The sequence below is a fragment of the Thunnus albacares genome, chromosome 22, assembly GCF_914725855.1.
Source record: "Thunnus albacares chromosome 22, fThuAlb1.1, whole genome shotgun sequence".
Lineage (NCBI taxonomy): Eukaryota > Metazoa > Chordata > Actinopteri > Scombriformes > Scombridae > Thunnus > Thunnus albacares.
Window position 1 is genome coordinate 21,203,825 of NC_058127.1, and position 14,587 is coordinate 21,218,411.

The following is a 14,587-nucleotide window of genomic DNA, read 5'->3' on the forward strand; positions in this document are numbered from 1 at the left end:
AACATTACCTGAAACATAGAGACAGAATGGCCACATTTATGGGAAATACATCAGGTTCAAATAAACTGTAATTTTCCTTTATACACTTAAAAGTGCAGCATCCTTATCAGGTCAAACTTGTCTGATTATATCGACTTTGTAAGATGAAAAGTCTGCAATTTCAAATGCAAAAGCCTGTCTAACTTTATGCTTAGTGGTGATTGAACTGATTTTATTTGACTTCTGTTGCCAGTCCAGTAAAATGGAGGTGAATGGTAATTATTATTACACTCAAAGCATCAAACAAACACATTAGAAAATCAGCAACTTCTCTGTCCAGAAACAGTGTCCTGCTTACTCAGGACAATTCACAGTTAGATCATTTAAAAGAAAGCATGCAGCTATTTGTATGTGGATTTTATAACAGTTATATTCTGTAAAAATCTTTTTCCTCATTAAGTTACAACTACATCTACCAACTGATCTGCATCATGCTGTGTCTCTAGTGTTCTTCACAGGTAGGTAAATATTCAAGCCTGCCCACTATGACCTGCTACATGATTATACTAGATTTAATTTTTAGTCATTTTAAATTGAATGCCAAGATGTGAGCTGTTTTTTATATATTTCTGTCATCATGTGAATGTTGTCGAGAGACAAACTTCACATTATAGGTTGAAGTGAACATGTGATCATGTTTCTTTAATAGGACAGTCAGTATAACTTCTGGTTGGCCAATCAAATGCAGTCTTGTCTCTGAAGAGTGAAGAAAAGATCAATGCTCTTTTCATTTCACACGACAAGTTGAACACGATGACATCTCCAGTGTTTGCTCTCTATCTCACATGTCTGTTTTTAGGGAAAACAGGTGAGTTGTGTTTTTGTGATTCTAACTTGTTTCTTTAGGAGTGTATGCTCACTCCTCATACAAATGATTCTAATATTTTTAATGTACTGATAATGCTGAATTCTGTCACATTAAGTTAGCAAACAATTTCCTCTATTTCTCATTTTACTACAGCTCAGACAACTGCTCTGAATTTCTCCTCATCTGTTCGTCAAGACAGTAGTTTTATATCAGCTAATGTTGGTGACAGCATATCTTTGAGATGTTCCTATGAAGGTGATGTTGTGACAAGGCTTTACTGGTATAAACAAATTCTGGGACAGGGACCAAGCATCATCTCCACTTTCTATACGTTTGACAGAAATGGCACTTTTTATAATGAATTCAAGAACAATCCTCGCTTCACACTGGATACTGAAAACAGTACAAATTACTTGAAGATCACAGATTTGCACATTTCAGACTCAGCTACTTACTACTGCGTTAGTAGCTATTTATACACATTAAAATTTTCAGAGAACATTATTGTCAGTGTAAAGGGTTCAGGTTTGAACATCCAAGCTTTGGTCTATCCGTCGGCATCTGAGAGCATCCAGCCAGGGGGCTCTGTGACTCTGAACTGTACAGTACACACTGGGACCTGTGATGATGGAAATCACAGTGTTTACTGGTTCAAAAACTCTCAAGAATCTCAACCAGGAGTCATTTACACACATGGAGGCAGGAATGATCAGTGTGAGAGGAACAACAACACACAAACACACACCTGTGTCTACAACTTGCCATTGAAGAGTCTGGATCTTTCTCATGCTGGGACCTACTACTGTGCTGTCGCCTCATGTGGACAGATACTGTTTGGAAACGGGACCAAGCTGGACGTTGGCTGTAAGTAACTTTCTAGCAGACATTGTTTCATCTGATCAATACATGATTACTCCCTAATCAAACTTAACATCAAAAAGGAGATAAATCTGAGAGCTGTGTAATATCTCTTTATGTCTCTCTGCTAATGAGGTAGACTCTCCTGTCTTGGTGTATTTCTTGAGTGGAGCTTTGGCGTTCACCACCATCCTCAGTGTTTTACTGGCTTTCTCAGTGTACAAGATGAAGAGAAACAGCTTCCAATCTGCAGGTAACTGTTTATATCTGACAGCGTGTATTCACTGGACATGACTTTGAATAAAATTACTTTTTCTGTTTTCACAACCAGAGTCTCAAACAACATTTTCAGCTTCCTCTGCAACAAACGGCGAGGTAAAACTTATTTTAACTGTTGAATGAATATTTAAACACATTTTTACATAACCATTATTGTTGGAGAGTTTTTTGGACATTGTGTTGATGTTTGTCAGGAGCCATATTGTTATCAACTTGTACATATTTTGTTACCAGGGTTACCAACACACAGACAACCTGCATTATGCTGCTTTAAGTGTGAACCTGCCCAACAGACCAAGAAGAGCGAGGAACAACACCAAGAATGAATGTGTGTACTCCAGTGTAAAGCAGTGGAATTAGAAATGTTGCATTTTAAGTTTTTTTTGATATTCAAAGTGTGATGTAGATTTACACGTTGATCTTGAGATAAATATATTTTTATAGCTTCCTTGTGGTCTGCAGTCAAAAGATTAGATCTCTTTAATCTTAGATGTGGTTAGTTAATGTGCACATTTAGCAAACGTCTCTGTTGCTTTTGTCTATGTGGTTTCAAGCAGGATTTCTTAAAATAAGAAGAAAAATCTGTATTTGAAATACTGAGACAGTTTTTAATACATTTGAATAAATTCCATTTTGATGAAACTAGTAAATGTATTGTATAAGCACAGATTAATTGATGACTCATGGCTTTTGTTTTTATATATACATTTTATATCATTAGTGATCACATAAATGATATAAGTTGATTATGGATCACTTTGACCTTGAGATAATATGTGTGGGTGTGAGTTCAGTCCCTGGTAGTATTAACTGCAGCTTCATCATACAAGCGTGGCTGGTGGCATCATATGAATCAGAGAAATCATGTAACTGACATCACTCACTTTAGTTAGTGGGTGACTCTCGTGTTCTGGCACAAAAGTAAAATAGCACAGGAAGGTTTTTATACTGACCTTCAGTACTTGAATCCACATATGTCCAAGTCAGGTACAGTATATGAAGTCTGGAAATATAACAATGTAACAGGCTAGAGGATGATCCCACTTTCACTCAGTGACTTCATTTGAAAACAGGATCTAGTAGATCTGTTATTAATTCAGTCACTATTACACAACCAGGTTATCGTTGTGTCTTCCCACTGTGTACTGTGTTCTACTGCACATCCAACATGCAGCCACTGTTTCAACATTTACTACTGAAAATACAGAGAAATACTTAGTGTTTGATTGTTTTTATAAAACAAGCTTGTATACAGACTTTATGCCAGGTGTGTGCAGATTTGGATACAAATATGAGACTAATTGATCTATGAGGTGATTGGTTACTTAAAGGAAATTTGTGGTATATTTCCCTGATGAATTTTCCATAAATGTGGTCATTGTGACTCAATGAGTCATGCTGACTTTGCACTTGCCAGCGTCAGTAAAGAGATTCATGGACACGAAGACTCACACAACACAAAATATATCGGGGTATATACTGGTGTTTTATGAGTGTGACTCCAACCCACCACACATTTCTGCATCGACTGTATACTGAGCTGCATCTGAGTGCACAGCAGCACTGTGACTTTCACTATGCAGCGTATGTAGAGCAGGTTGAAGAGGGGAAAAGCTTTCATGAAATACAGTGGTTATACATTTTGGCACTTTTTTAATAATGAACATATGTAGAAAAGAAAAATAATTTGTGGTTTTTAGCAGGATGTAAGAGTGTTTCCACTCTCACAAGGATATCTCTTGAGCCAAATCCACTTAAAGGAAAATTCCAGTTCATTTCAACCTGATGTATTTCCCGTAAATGTGGTTACTGTGGCTCTGTGTGTCATGGTAATTTTGCTCTCTCCAGCTCTGTTATAGAGATTCAGGGAATTCACAAAGACGTCTATCATTGGGACAAACTGCTGAGACTCCTTCAGCTTTCCAAATAAACATGAATCACTTCAAAAGTATGTTTCTCAGTCTGGACGGAGAGTAAAGAAAGAAACTAGCTGCCTGTAGTAGCCATAATGGCTAACTGCTTAGAGAACAGAGACAGAGTGCATCTCGTCATACTCTGAAAACCCCGCCCACCGGAGGGGAAAACAGTCGGCGCCATAATATGCAACCAAGGGCTGAAATGCTAACAAAATGCCTCTAGCTAGCGAAAAACATTAGATTTCAGCATGTCAAATGATTATTTTAGTGCCCTATGTCTACCAGAGTGTAAAAGGTAGTTTATAGTAAATGCTGAAACCTGTTACATTGTATATGCTACGATGCAATACATCATGCTGACATCATGTCTATATAACTGTATAGCAAACTCCACTACGTAACAGGTAGGTATGACATTTTTCACAGGCTGCTGATATGTTGACTAGAGTTTATAAACATAATCAATACACACAGACATGCAATCATTTCCAATTCAGGCACGTTTTACAGTTAATATTACAGCTGAATGCAGGTTAGCTATTCTGTGATTTAAACGTCTATTACTAACATACCTTTCAATTAAGCAACTGTTCTGTTTTTACTTTCATATGTTCTCTGTGACTAGCAGCATGTCCAGATATATGTGTCATTTTTACGGAGGTTTTTGAGCAGCAGGCTGTCTGTGCAGCTCAGGTCAGGTCTGTCTCTTACAACCCTGTATCCACTTCTGTCTTCTTAAAAGTTCAGTTTTTTGGTTCAGCAACTTATAAAAACTTAGTTCTGGGTTCTTTATCCTGTTGGTAGTGCATCCCACCACACAGCAGCTTTTAGGCATTTTCTGTTGTTTGCTAGCAGACAGAAGTGACAAGGAGGAAGCTCCACACAACACAAAGTCAATGGAGAGCAATGAATTGTTTTTCCCTCCAGAGTGGGCGGGACTTAATCGGCTCTGTCTCTACAGTGCTGGTCAAAAATATACAAATGAATCCTAAGTGCCGATTCTTTTCCGGGTTCAACACGTACTGGACCTGCTGGTACGTACTGTATCCAGGAAGTACTAGTAGTCATGTAAACACTAACAAAAGCCCTCACCTTCTCCAACCTGTTCTGCTTATGTTACCAAACTAACTGCCAGTGATCAAAATGGAAACATTATAATGTTAAATAGTGCTAAAATTCATTTGAGTACTGTGTGAAACTGTTTAGTTGTGAGGCAGTGCAGGTGACTGCTGACAGACTGACAGGTTTTCCCCTCCTACTTACTGTAGCTGTATTACTAGTACTAAAAACCTGTATACTAGACTCTACTCAACTGCTGATACTGATTTAACTGATACCATTCAGACTTGCTGCCTTCAACACATCCTGTACATGCTGATGCGCTGTCTGTTCATGTAGAGTCAGACACAGTTTGTTAGCCTGTTAGCTTGTTAGCCTGTAGATACTTTGCTACTTGCATACTTTCGAGATCCTTTCTGCTGCAGTTTGGTTGATAAGATACTTTGACTGCTTTAGTGCCTGTTCATAATTGTTTTACATTTTGATTGAAATGTCTTCATTTTCTCCAGGTCATTTCTTATTTTGTCATACAAGCCAGTATTAACTGTAATCATCATACACATGTAGCACAATTATCACTGTAAATAAATAAATAAATAAATAAAACAAACTGATGTAATAAAATATCAGCTGTATTTAGTTTACAGCCCAATATTTTGAGAGGATAATGAAGCATAAATGTATTTACTACCACTTGATACACACACATCTGGTTAGAGTGTCCTGGTTAATGGCCTGAGAGGTCACTATAATGCATAATAGGTCACTAGTACACCCACTACTAGAAGACTTGGAATACTTGATACATTTAGAAGTCCATCATCGAAGATACTGAGACAACTCAAACACTGGAACTTCCCAGTACTAATAGGGAACTACATCCGGGACCAATTGCATGTTGGTTTGTTTACGTCTGAGGCTGTGGATAGTTCAGTGTCTGTTTGACAATGTAAATAAATGCTGTAAATCCATTTTTGGTAGTTACACAGCTGGGATTACTCTCATCCATTGACACTTCTAGATCTTCTGAGTCTGACAGCTACAGGTCCCACTCTGCAGAAAAAGTTTTCCTCTCCACTCTTCAGGAGAACAGTGACTTCAGGAACAGCAGCAGTTTCTCTGAGGTAACTGCTACTGTACGTTGTCTTTCCTGACAGTCCTGTTGCCTTTCTGCCTCCATTCTTTATATTTCCTCTTTCAGTTCTTTTATCTCCTCTCTGTGGCGGAAGGACATAGAGTGAGTCATCCACTAATTAGATGGTCGGTGGGTCGATGCCCGGCTCCTCCAGTCAGCATGTCAAAGTGTTCTTGGGCAAGATACTGAACCCCAAATTACTCCCAATGGTTGCCGTCAGTGTGTGAGTGTGTGTGTGAATGGGTTAGTATTAGAAGCATTGTGGAGAGCTTTAGATATAAAAGTACTATATCACTCCTGATGAGCAAGTTGGTGTGTATTGTAGAGCACTCTGAGTGTTCAGTAGACTTGAAAAGCATTTTATAAGTGCACTCATTTACCACCTGTGTACTCTGGCTCAAATAAATACAGTTGGCCAGTCAAAGTGAAATGATTCACAGTTGTCCGCATAATAGTCCACCAGATAATCCAATAATTGCATTTAGTTTTTTTAGTTTCCTTACATTCTAACTGCAGTGAAAGACAGTCTCATAAATATAAACAAGTTGGATGAATCAGCTGGGTGGTTCAGTAAACCAGTAAGCTGCCAGGGTTTTTTGTGAATCACCAGAATCTCTATAACAGAGCCAGAGAGAGCAACATTACCTGACACATAGTGACAGAATGGCCACATTTATGGGAAATACATCAGGTTCAAATAAACTGTAATTTTCCTTTAAACACTTAAAAGTGCAGCATCCTTATCAGGTCAAACTTTTCTGATTACATTGACTTTGTAAGATGAAAAGCCTGCAATTTCAAATGCAAAAGTGTCCTGCTTACTCAGGACAATTAACAATTAGATCATTTAAAAGAAAGCATGCAGCTATTTGTATGTGGGTTTTAGAACAGTTATATTCTGTAAAAATCTATTTCCTTATTAAGTTACAACTACATCTACCAACTGACCTGCATCATGCTGTGTCTCTAATGTTCTTCACAGGTAGTTAAATATTCAAGTCTGCCCACTATGACCTGCTACATGATTATACTAGATATTTAATTTTTAGTCATTTTAAATTGAATGCCAAGATGTGAGCTGTTCTTTATATATTTCTGTCATCATGTGAATGTTGTGGAGAGACAAACTTCACATTATAGGTTGAAGTGAACATGTGATCATGTTTCTTTAATAGGACAGTCAGTATAACTTCTGGTTGGCCAATCAAATGCAGTCTTGTCTCTGAAGAGTGAAGAAAAGATCAATGCTCTTTTCATTTCACACGACAAGTTGAACATGATGACATCTCCAGTGTTTGCTCTCTATCTCACATGTCTGTTTTTGGGGAAAACAGGTGAGTTGTGTTTTTGTGATTCCAACTTGTTTCTTTAGGAGTGTATGCTCACTCCTCATTCAAATTATCCTAATATTTTTAATATTTTTAATGTAATGATTACGCTGAATTCTATCACATTAAGTTGACAAAAATTTGCTTTATTTCTCATTTCACTATAGCTCAGACAACTGCTCTGAATTTTTCCTCATCTGTTCGTCAAGACAGTAGTTTTATATCAGCTAATGTTGGTGACAGCATATCTTTGAAATGTTCCTACGAAGGTGATGTTGTGACAAGGCTTTGCTGGTATAAACAAACTCTGGGACAGGGACCAAGGATCATCTCCACTTTCTATAAGTTTGACAGAAATGGCACTTTTTATAATGAATTCAACAACAATCCTCGCTTCACACTGGATACTGAAAACAGTAAAAATTACTTGAAGATCACAGATTTGCACATTTCAGACTCAGCTACTTACTACTGTGTTAGTAGCTATTTATACACATTAGAATTTTCAGAGAACATTATTGTCAGTGTAAAGGGTTCAGGTTTGAACATCCAAGCTTTGGTCTATCCGTCGGCATCTGAGAGCATCCAGCCAGGAGGCTCTGTGACTCTGAACTGTACAGTACACACTGGGACCTGTGATGATGGAGAACACAGTGTTTACTGGTTCAAAAACTCTGAAGAATCTCAACCAGGAGTCATTTACACACATGGAGGCAGGAATGATCAGTGTGAGAGGAACAACAACACACAAACACACACCTGTGTCTACAACTTGCCATTGAAGAGTCTGGATCTTTCTTATGCTGGGACCTACCACTGTGCTGTCGCCGCATGTGGACAGATATTGTTTGGAAACGGGACTAAGCTGGACATTGGCTGTAAGTAACTTTCTAGCAGACATTGTTTCATCTGATCAATACATGATTACTCCCTAATCAAACTTAACATCAAAAAGGAGATAAATCTGAGAGCTGTGTAATATCTCTTTATGTCTCTCTGCAAATGAGGTAGACTCTCCTGTCTTGGTGTATTTCTTGAGTGGAGCTTTGGCGTTCACCGCCATCCTCAGTGTTTTACTGGCTTTCTCAGTGTACATGATGAAGAGAAACAGCTTCCAATCTACAGGTAACTGTTTATATCTGACAGCTTGTATTCACTGAACATGGCTTTTGAATAATTTTTTTTTTCTGTGTTTCACAACCAGAGTCTCAAGCAAGATTTTCAGCTCCCTCTACAGTCAATGCAAAGGTGAATAATAACTGTATTCATTAATTCTTGAATTGCAGCCATTATCCTTTTTTAACATTCAGTGCAACAACAAATTGTTTTTTGGACATTGTTTTAGAATAATATCATAATAATTAATACTTTGTTACCAGGGTTACAAAGACGCAGACAACCTGTATTATGCGGCTTTAAGTGTGAACCTGACCAACAGACGAAGAAGACAGAACCAAACCTGGAGTGAATGTGTGTACTACAGCGTAAAGTAGTAGAACTGGACATGTTTCATTTGTACTTTGTGCATAAGACATTATATTGTAGAATCTCTTTGAAGGTGTAACTTAGATTTAGTTATAAATTTGAAAGATGTTTTATAGTTTCTTAATTCTCTTGCTTTGCTTTAGTATTTTTAGGATACTCTACTTTTTGTCTGAGTAGTCTAAAGCAGAATATCTGCACAACTTTGTTTCTTGCAAATACACTGTGTATCTCATGTTATTTTTAGTACATACTGTATGAATATAATGATTTTTGTGTCTTAATCAGTAAATCATTTGATCTATACTGTTGAAGATACTTGTGGGCTTTTAGGATCAAGATTGTGTTGGACTTTTGTGTTTTATCCGCATTGGTTTGTTTGTATTGGTTTAGCATGTATGTGTTTTTGTACATTTTATATTAATAATCAAATAAACATAATAAAAATTTGGAGGACATTGACCATGAGACAAGTCACTTGTTCCCAGACTACAAAATAAAGTGGCACAGGAAGGTTTCTTCTAATGATCTGAAGCTCTGTTAATACACAGTGTTACTGTTTGGGGAAAATTATTGCTGGCAAGAGTGTAAGGGGAGGAGGGTTGGGGGGCGTGGAGGGGCATGGCTGTGTGAGGCAGGAGGGCAGAAGTTTCTCACATGGATGTATAAAGAGAACTGGATACAGCATCGGAGGCGGGGCCCCGTTCATTCCTATGAAAGTTGCTCAGTGGCGCATGAAGCCAAAATAGTTTGACTTCCGCATATAAAATGACCTGAATCTTCCGGGATCATTGGGCCCATAGAGCAAGTGCACTAGTGGCTTTTGCTGGCTGAGCCGGCTACTTACAGTTTAGCCCTCTGGCTAACTTGAATGGGGATAAAACAATTCAATCGTGCTCGACGTTGTAATTACATGGTTTGGCCGCTATGTCAAATTGGCCTCACAGCCCGGCGCTGTTCCTGGGGGCTTGGTTTCTCAGTGACATATTAATAAAGAAGACAAAGAATGTAACGGCATTTAAATGAGTTAGAAGTCAGAGCTGGCAGCCACAAAAGCAAAAGAAATCTTTCTCACATCTAACCCTGCAGCTCTTTAACTATCCAGCTGTCTGTTCCTGCAGATATCAGCTGGTAAAATCTTGTTTTAAAACATTAAACCACAGTGTAACCGGAGTCATTACTGAACCTGTGTGACCGCAGCTCTGCTGTACAGTGGACAGGTTCAGTTTCGGCAGAGCTGCTCTGTGGAAAAGGTTCAGCTGACAGACAGGGCAGACAGTTTTGTCGGAGCTTTGTTTACACCTCGATTTAACATTTTAAAGCAAGATTTTACCAGTTGATAACTGCAGGAACAGACAGCAGGAAAGCTGAAGAGCTGCAGGACAAGATACAAAGAGGATTTCTGTTGTTTTTGTGGCTGCCAGCAGCTCTTCCTCCTGCAGACAGTCGCAAATGGAGTGACCCCCTCCAGCCGGACAGCACTACTGTAGCTGTTTTTAGCTTCTGAAGCTAAAACTGTTTCTCTCAATTAGCATATGTTTGAAAATAAGCCGGGGGCTGGGGGAGGTGGGTGTTATCATTCTACCATTTATATAAATTCCATGACGTAAAGAACTCCAAAATGGTCAAGCATGTCAGCATTGGCCATGCCTTTTCAGGGCTGATTTTAAACAGCAGATGACAGGTTGAGCCATTTTCAACTCATGAAATGCCAAATTTTATAAATTTGGTGTCAATGTCAATATGAACACCAGCATTTATGTGTTTCATTACAGTTCACTTATATAATTTAGTTCACAGCTCAAAAAACACGTTTTAGTGTGCAGGACCTCTTTAAGAGTACTAGTCAGAATACCATAGACTGTAAAAAATAATGGATATAGCCACCGTGACATCACCCATTGGTTTGTGGACTCCCATTTTGAAGCCTCAAGTTTGCATTTTGACGATCACCATCTTTGACCTTTGGAGTCAGAAGTGACCATATTTGGATGAAGGGTGGAGCTGACCCTAACGCTAGGTGTTAGGTGCTAGCTGCTAGCTTGGTTAGCACAATGTATTTACAGTCTATGGTTAACTGTTATAATGCTAATGCAATACTAAACATCCGACTCCTTAGGGGGTCTTTTAGTACAACCGAACGCTGAACAACAGTTGTTTTTTTTTGGCAACCAAAATGTTAGTTATCTTTGATGAACAGACAACACACTGAAGTAGCGATGGCTATAGCTAAGCCTAGGCTATACTCTGTTTATCTGGGGTTACGCTTTGGTTTCGTTACCTAAACAACGTTGTCACCATGGTAGCTACTTGCCTGTGACGGCACCCACCTTTCACACAATGTGGCCACACCCTTAATTATGCATAATTTAAAGCCTCGATCAAATTTAAACAGGTGAATTATATAAAAAATTCACCTCCCTCACAGTTGTCATGAACAGGGAAACAGAGACCAAAACAGTGTTTTTTTTTACCAGGCTGTAAACATGTTTATTTTTGCTGCAAAGTTGGGCATTTTAACATGGGGGTCTATGGGGATTGACTCTCTTTTGGATCCAGCCTCAAGTGGCCATTCATTTTTCAATCTTGGAGGTTGCCGCTGCAGAATACATTTTATTAGGAATATAACTTAGAATAGTATTGACAACAGAAGTGATTGAATCCCTTTTTTTTTTTGAAAGGCATTTTGCAACATCAGATTGAATTGCTGTAGCAGACATATAGTAGTATATGAGAACATAAAAACATTTTTTTTTTTAAATATTTACCTGAAATATAGAATACAACAATGTCTTGAAACAGATAGAGAAAACTGTGAAAGAAAATGTTAAAAATTGTAATACACAGCCTAACTTTTGCTCCAAAACACAGAAGCCTAGTCCATTTTTATGCAAACCATTTTTCCTCCTCCAAACTCCAGCAGGTAATGGTCTGCATCAGATCTGTGTGATCCTCCAGGAAACCACAGTCTGTAGATTCAGACAGTTCATGGTAAAGACATTGCTAATAAAAACAAACTGTCAGTCTCACATTTTGTTCCATAGTTCAGCTTGATCATAAACTGCTGTTTTCGCATTTCCTCCTCAAGTAGTGTAAAGGTAGCAGGTAGCACAGCATGAAGGACAGTAGTAGAAAGGCACTGAGTAGTAATTTTTTTGCAAATATTTTATTTTTTTTGTAGTGTTGACCAGAATCATATCTTTAGCTCACATTAGGTAATAAGTCAGAGCCTCTGTAGTCTTTTTAAGGCTCCAGCTATGGGTTTTTGAGGGCTTCCTTAAAAAGAACTTTCAACTGAAGTTTTGATCATCATCATCAAAGCATCATATCTTGTATGTATATTGTAGAAAAATGTCTCTTAAATACAGCACAGAGTGCGTGTTGATTCTCCAGTTTACAGCTTTAAAATAGTATCAAGTATGGATGAATTGCTCAAAATCAGTTTTTGTTAGCTGTTTAATATAAAATATTGAGCATAAATAGACTCCACTGTGTTTTATTACTGCTGTGTTTATTTTGGATATTTATTGGTTATTTATTTTTCAGTGATTTCAAATCAAATCAAAGATGAGGAGCCTTTATCTTCCTCATATATCTCTCACCATCACAATCATAGGTGGCAGTGAACATGTGACCCTGTTTCCTATACAGTGTCACTTCAGATTGGCCAATCAAAAGCAGTCTTGTCTATGAGGAGTGGAGAAAAGTAAATGATCTTTTCATTTCACACGGCAAGTTGAACACAATGACATCTCCAGTGTTTGCTTTCTATCTCACATGTCTGTTCTTGGGGAAAATGGGTGAGTTACGTGTTTGTGATTCCAACTTTTATCTGTTAGTTGTTAGTTTTCAAATATTTACTGATTATGTTGAATTCTATCACATTCAATTAACTATACATTTACTTTGTCTCTTATTTCACTTCAGCTCAGATGACTCATCTGAAATTCTCCTCATCTGTTCGTCAAGACAGTGGTTTTATATCAGCTAATGTTGGTGATGAGATGACTTTGCAATGTTTCTATGAAGGTGATGTTGCAGCAAGGCTTTATTGGTATAAACAAACTCTGGGACAGAAACCAAGGCGCATCTCTACCTTCTATAAATATGAGGTAATCAGCACGTTTCATGATGAATTCAACAACAATCCTCGCTTCACACTGGACACTGAAAAGGGTAAAAATCACTTGAAGATCACAGATTTGCACATTTCAGACTCAGCTACTTACTACTGCGTTAGTAGCTATTTAAACACGTTAGAATTTTTGGAGGGCACTACTCTCAGTGTAAAGGGTTCAGGTTTAAACATCCAAGCTTCGGTCCTTCAGTCGGCATCTGAGAGCATCCAGCCAGGAGGCTCTGTGACTCTGAACTGTACAGTACACACTGGGACCTGTGATGATGGAGAACACAGTGTTTACTGGTTCAGAGACTCTCAAGAATCTCAACCAGGAATCATTTACACACATGGAGGCAGGAATGATCAGTGTGAGAGGAACAGCAACACACAAACACACACCTGTGTCTACAACTTGCCAATGAAGGGTCTGAATCTTTCTCATGCTGGGACCTACTACTGTGCTGTCGCCTCATGTGGACAGATACTGTTTGGAGACAGGACCAAGCTGGACTTTGAGCGTAAGTAACTTTTTAGAAGACGTTGTCCCATTTGATACAGTCTTACTCCCTCATCAAGCTTAGGATAAAAACTGAAAACATGCTCTAAGCTCTGTTTCTGGTGTCTGACTCTCTGTAGATGAGGTGGATTCTCTTGTCTTGGTGTATTTCTTGAGTGGAGCTTTGGCATTCACCACCATCCTCAGTGTTTTATTGGCTTTCTCAGTGTACAAGATGAAGAAGAGAAACAGCTGCCAGTCAGGTACAAGCAAATGATTCTGCTTGTTAACAGCTTGTATTCACTGAATTTGGCTTTTGAATAAAAGGCAAACAGTGTTTTCTGTTTCATGATCAGAGCCTCAACATGGATTTGCAGCTCCGTCCACAGCAGATGCAGAGGTGAATGCAGTTTCAATTAACTGTTGAATTGCCATTTAAACACCTTTTATTAGCACAACAATGAATTGTATTGTTACATTGTTTTAATCACAGTATGATTTACTTTTATATATTTTGGTAACAGGGTTACCCAGATGCAGACAACCTCCATTATGCTGCTTTAAATGCTAACGTGGCAAACAGATCAAGAAAAGCGAGGAACAACACCAAGAATGAATGTGTGTACTCCAGTGTAAAGATGTAGAACTTATGAAAAATGATAAAGTTTCTTAGAATCTTGTTTATCATGTATTGTTGTCTTAGATAAAGGTCTTGTGATAAATATGTGCCTTGTGATCTGCAGTCAAAAGATGAGATTCTCTGTGTTTTGGTAGGGTTTAGTAATTGGCACATTCATGACTCTCTAGTCTCTTTGTTGCTTGTCCGTGTGCTTTAAAGTTTATCTACAGGATGTCTCTGCTGTTTCCTTAAAAAACATGTATCTTAAATCATATATCATATGTTATATATATTGTAAAAAATCATATTCTTTCTGTGATTATACAAGTACATTTAGAGGGCCAGATTCATTTATGCTGTACAACAAGCTACTGTTTGGTTATGAGGAACATGACGGGAAAAAATGGTATTATTTGTCTTTTATGAGTTTTAACCTGATTAACTGCAT

At 38.1% G+C, this 14,587-nt stretch overlaps 3 protein-coding genes across 4 annotated transcripts; all 3 read left to right on the forward strand.

Moving 5' to 3' along the window:
• Positions 1-555: 555 nt before the first annotated feature.
• Positions 556-2,672, forward strand: LOC122973257 (immunoglobulin kappa light chain-like). 2 transcript variants are annotated; one of them, XM_044340657.1, is made up of 5 exons: positions 556-847; positions 1,001-1,711; positions 1,841-1,958; positions 2,037-2,080; positions 2,219-2,672. In XM_044340657.1, exons 1-5 carry the CDS (start codon positions 793-795, stop codon positions 2,308-2,310), a joined length of 1,020 nt encoding a protein of 339 aa, XP_044196592.1. In that variant the 5' UTR covers positions 556-792; the 3' UTR covers positions 2,311-2,672. The 2 variants fall into 2 exon arrangements, with proteins under 2 accessions (XP_044196592.1, XP_044196591.1); XM_044340656.1 differs by having other exon boundaries at positions 1,845-1,958.
• A 4,698-nt stretch (positions 2,673-7,370) lies between these two features.
• On the forward strand, positions 7,371-8,980 carry LOC122973276 (immunoglobulin kappa light chain-like). Its single transcript, XM_044340683.1, has 4 exons — positions 7,371-7,428; positions 7,590-8,300; positions 8,434-8,547; positions 8,800-8,980. The coding sequence occupies exons 1-4, from the start codon at positions 7,371-7,373 to the stop codon at positions 8,913-8,915; spliced, it is 999 nt and encodes a 332-aa protein (XP_044196618.1). The 3' UTR covers positions 8,916-8,980.
• Positions 8,981-11,988: 3,008 nt separating this feature from the next.
• LOC122973299 (immunoglobulin kappa light chain-like) lies at positions 11,989-14,468 on the forward strand. Its single transcript, XM_044340706.1, has 5 exons — positions 11,989-12,704; positions 12,832-13,542; positions 13,661-13,783; positions 13,877-13,920; positions 14,045-14,468. Exons 1-5 carry the CDS (start codon positions 12,650-12,652, stop codon positions 14,162-14,164), a joined length of 1,053 nt encoding a protein of 350 aa, XP_044196641.1. The 5' UTR covers positions 11,989-12,649; the 3' UTR covers positions 14,165-14,468.
• The last annotated feature ends 119 nt before the right edge of the window (positions 14,469-14,587 follow it).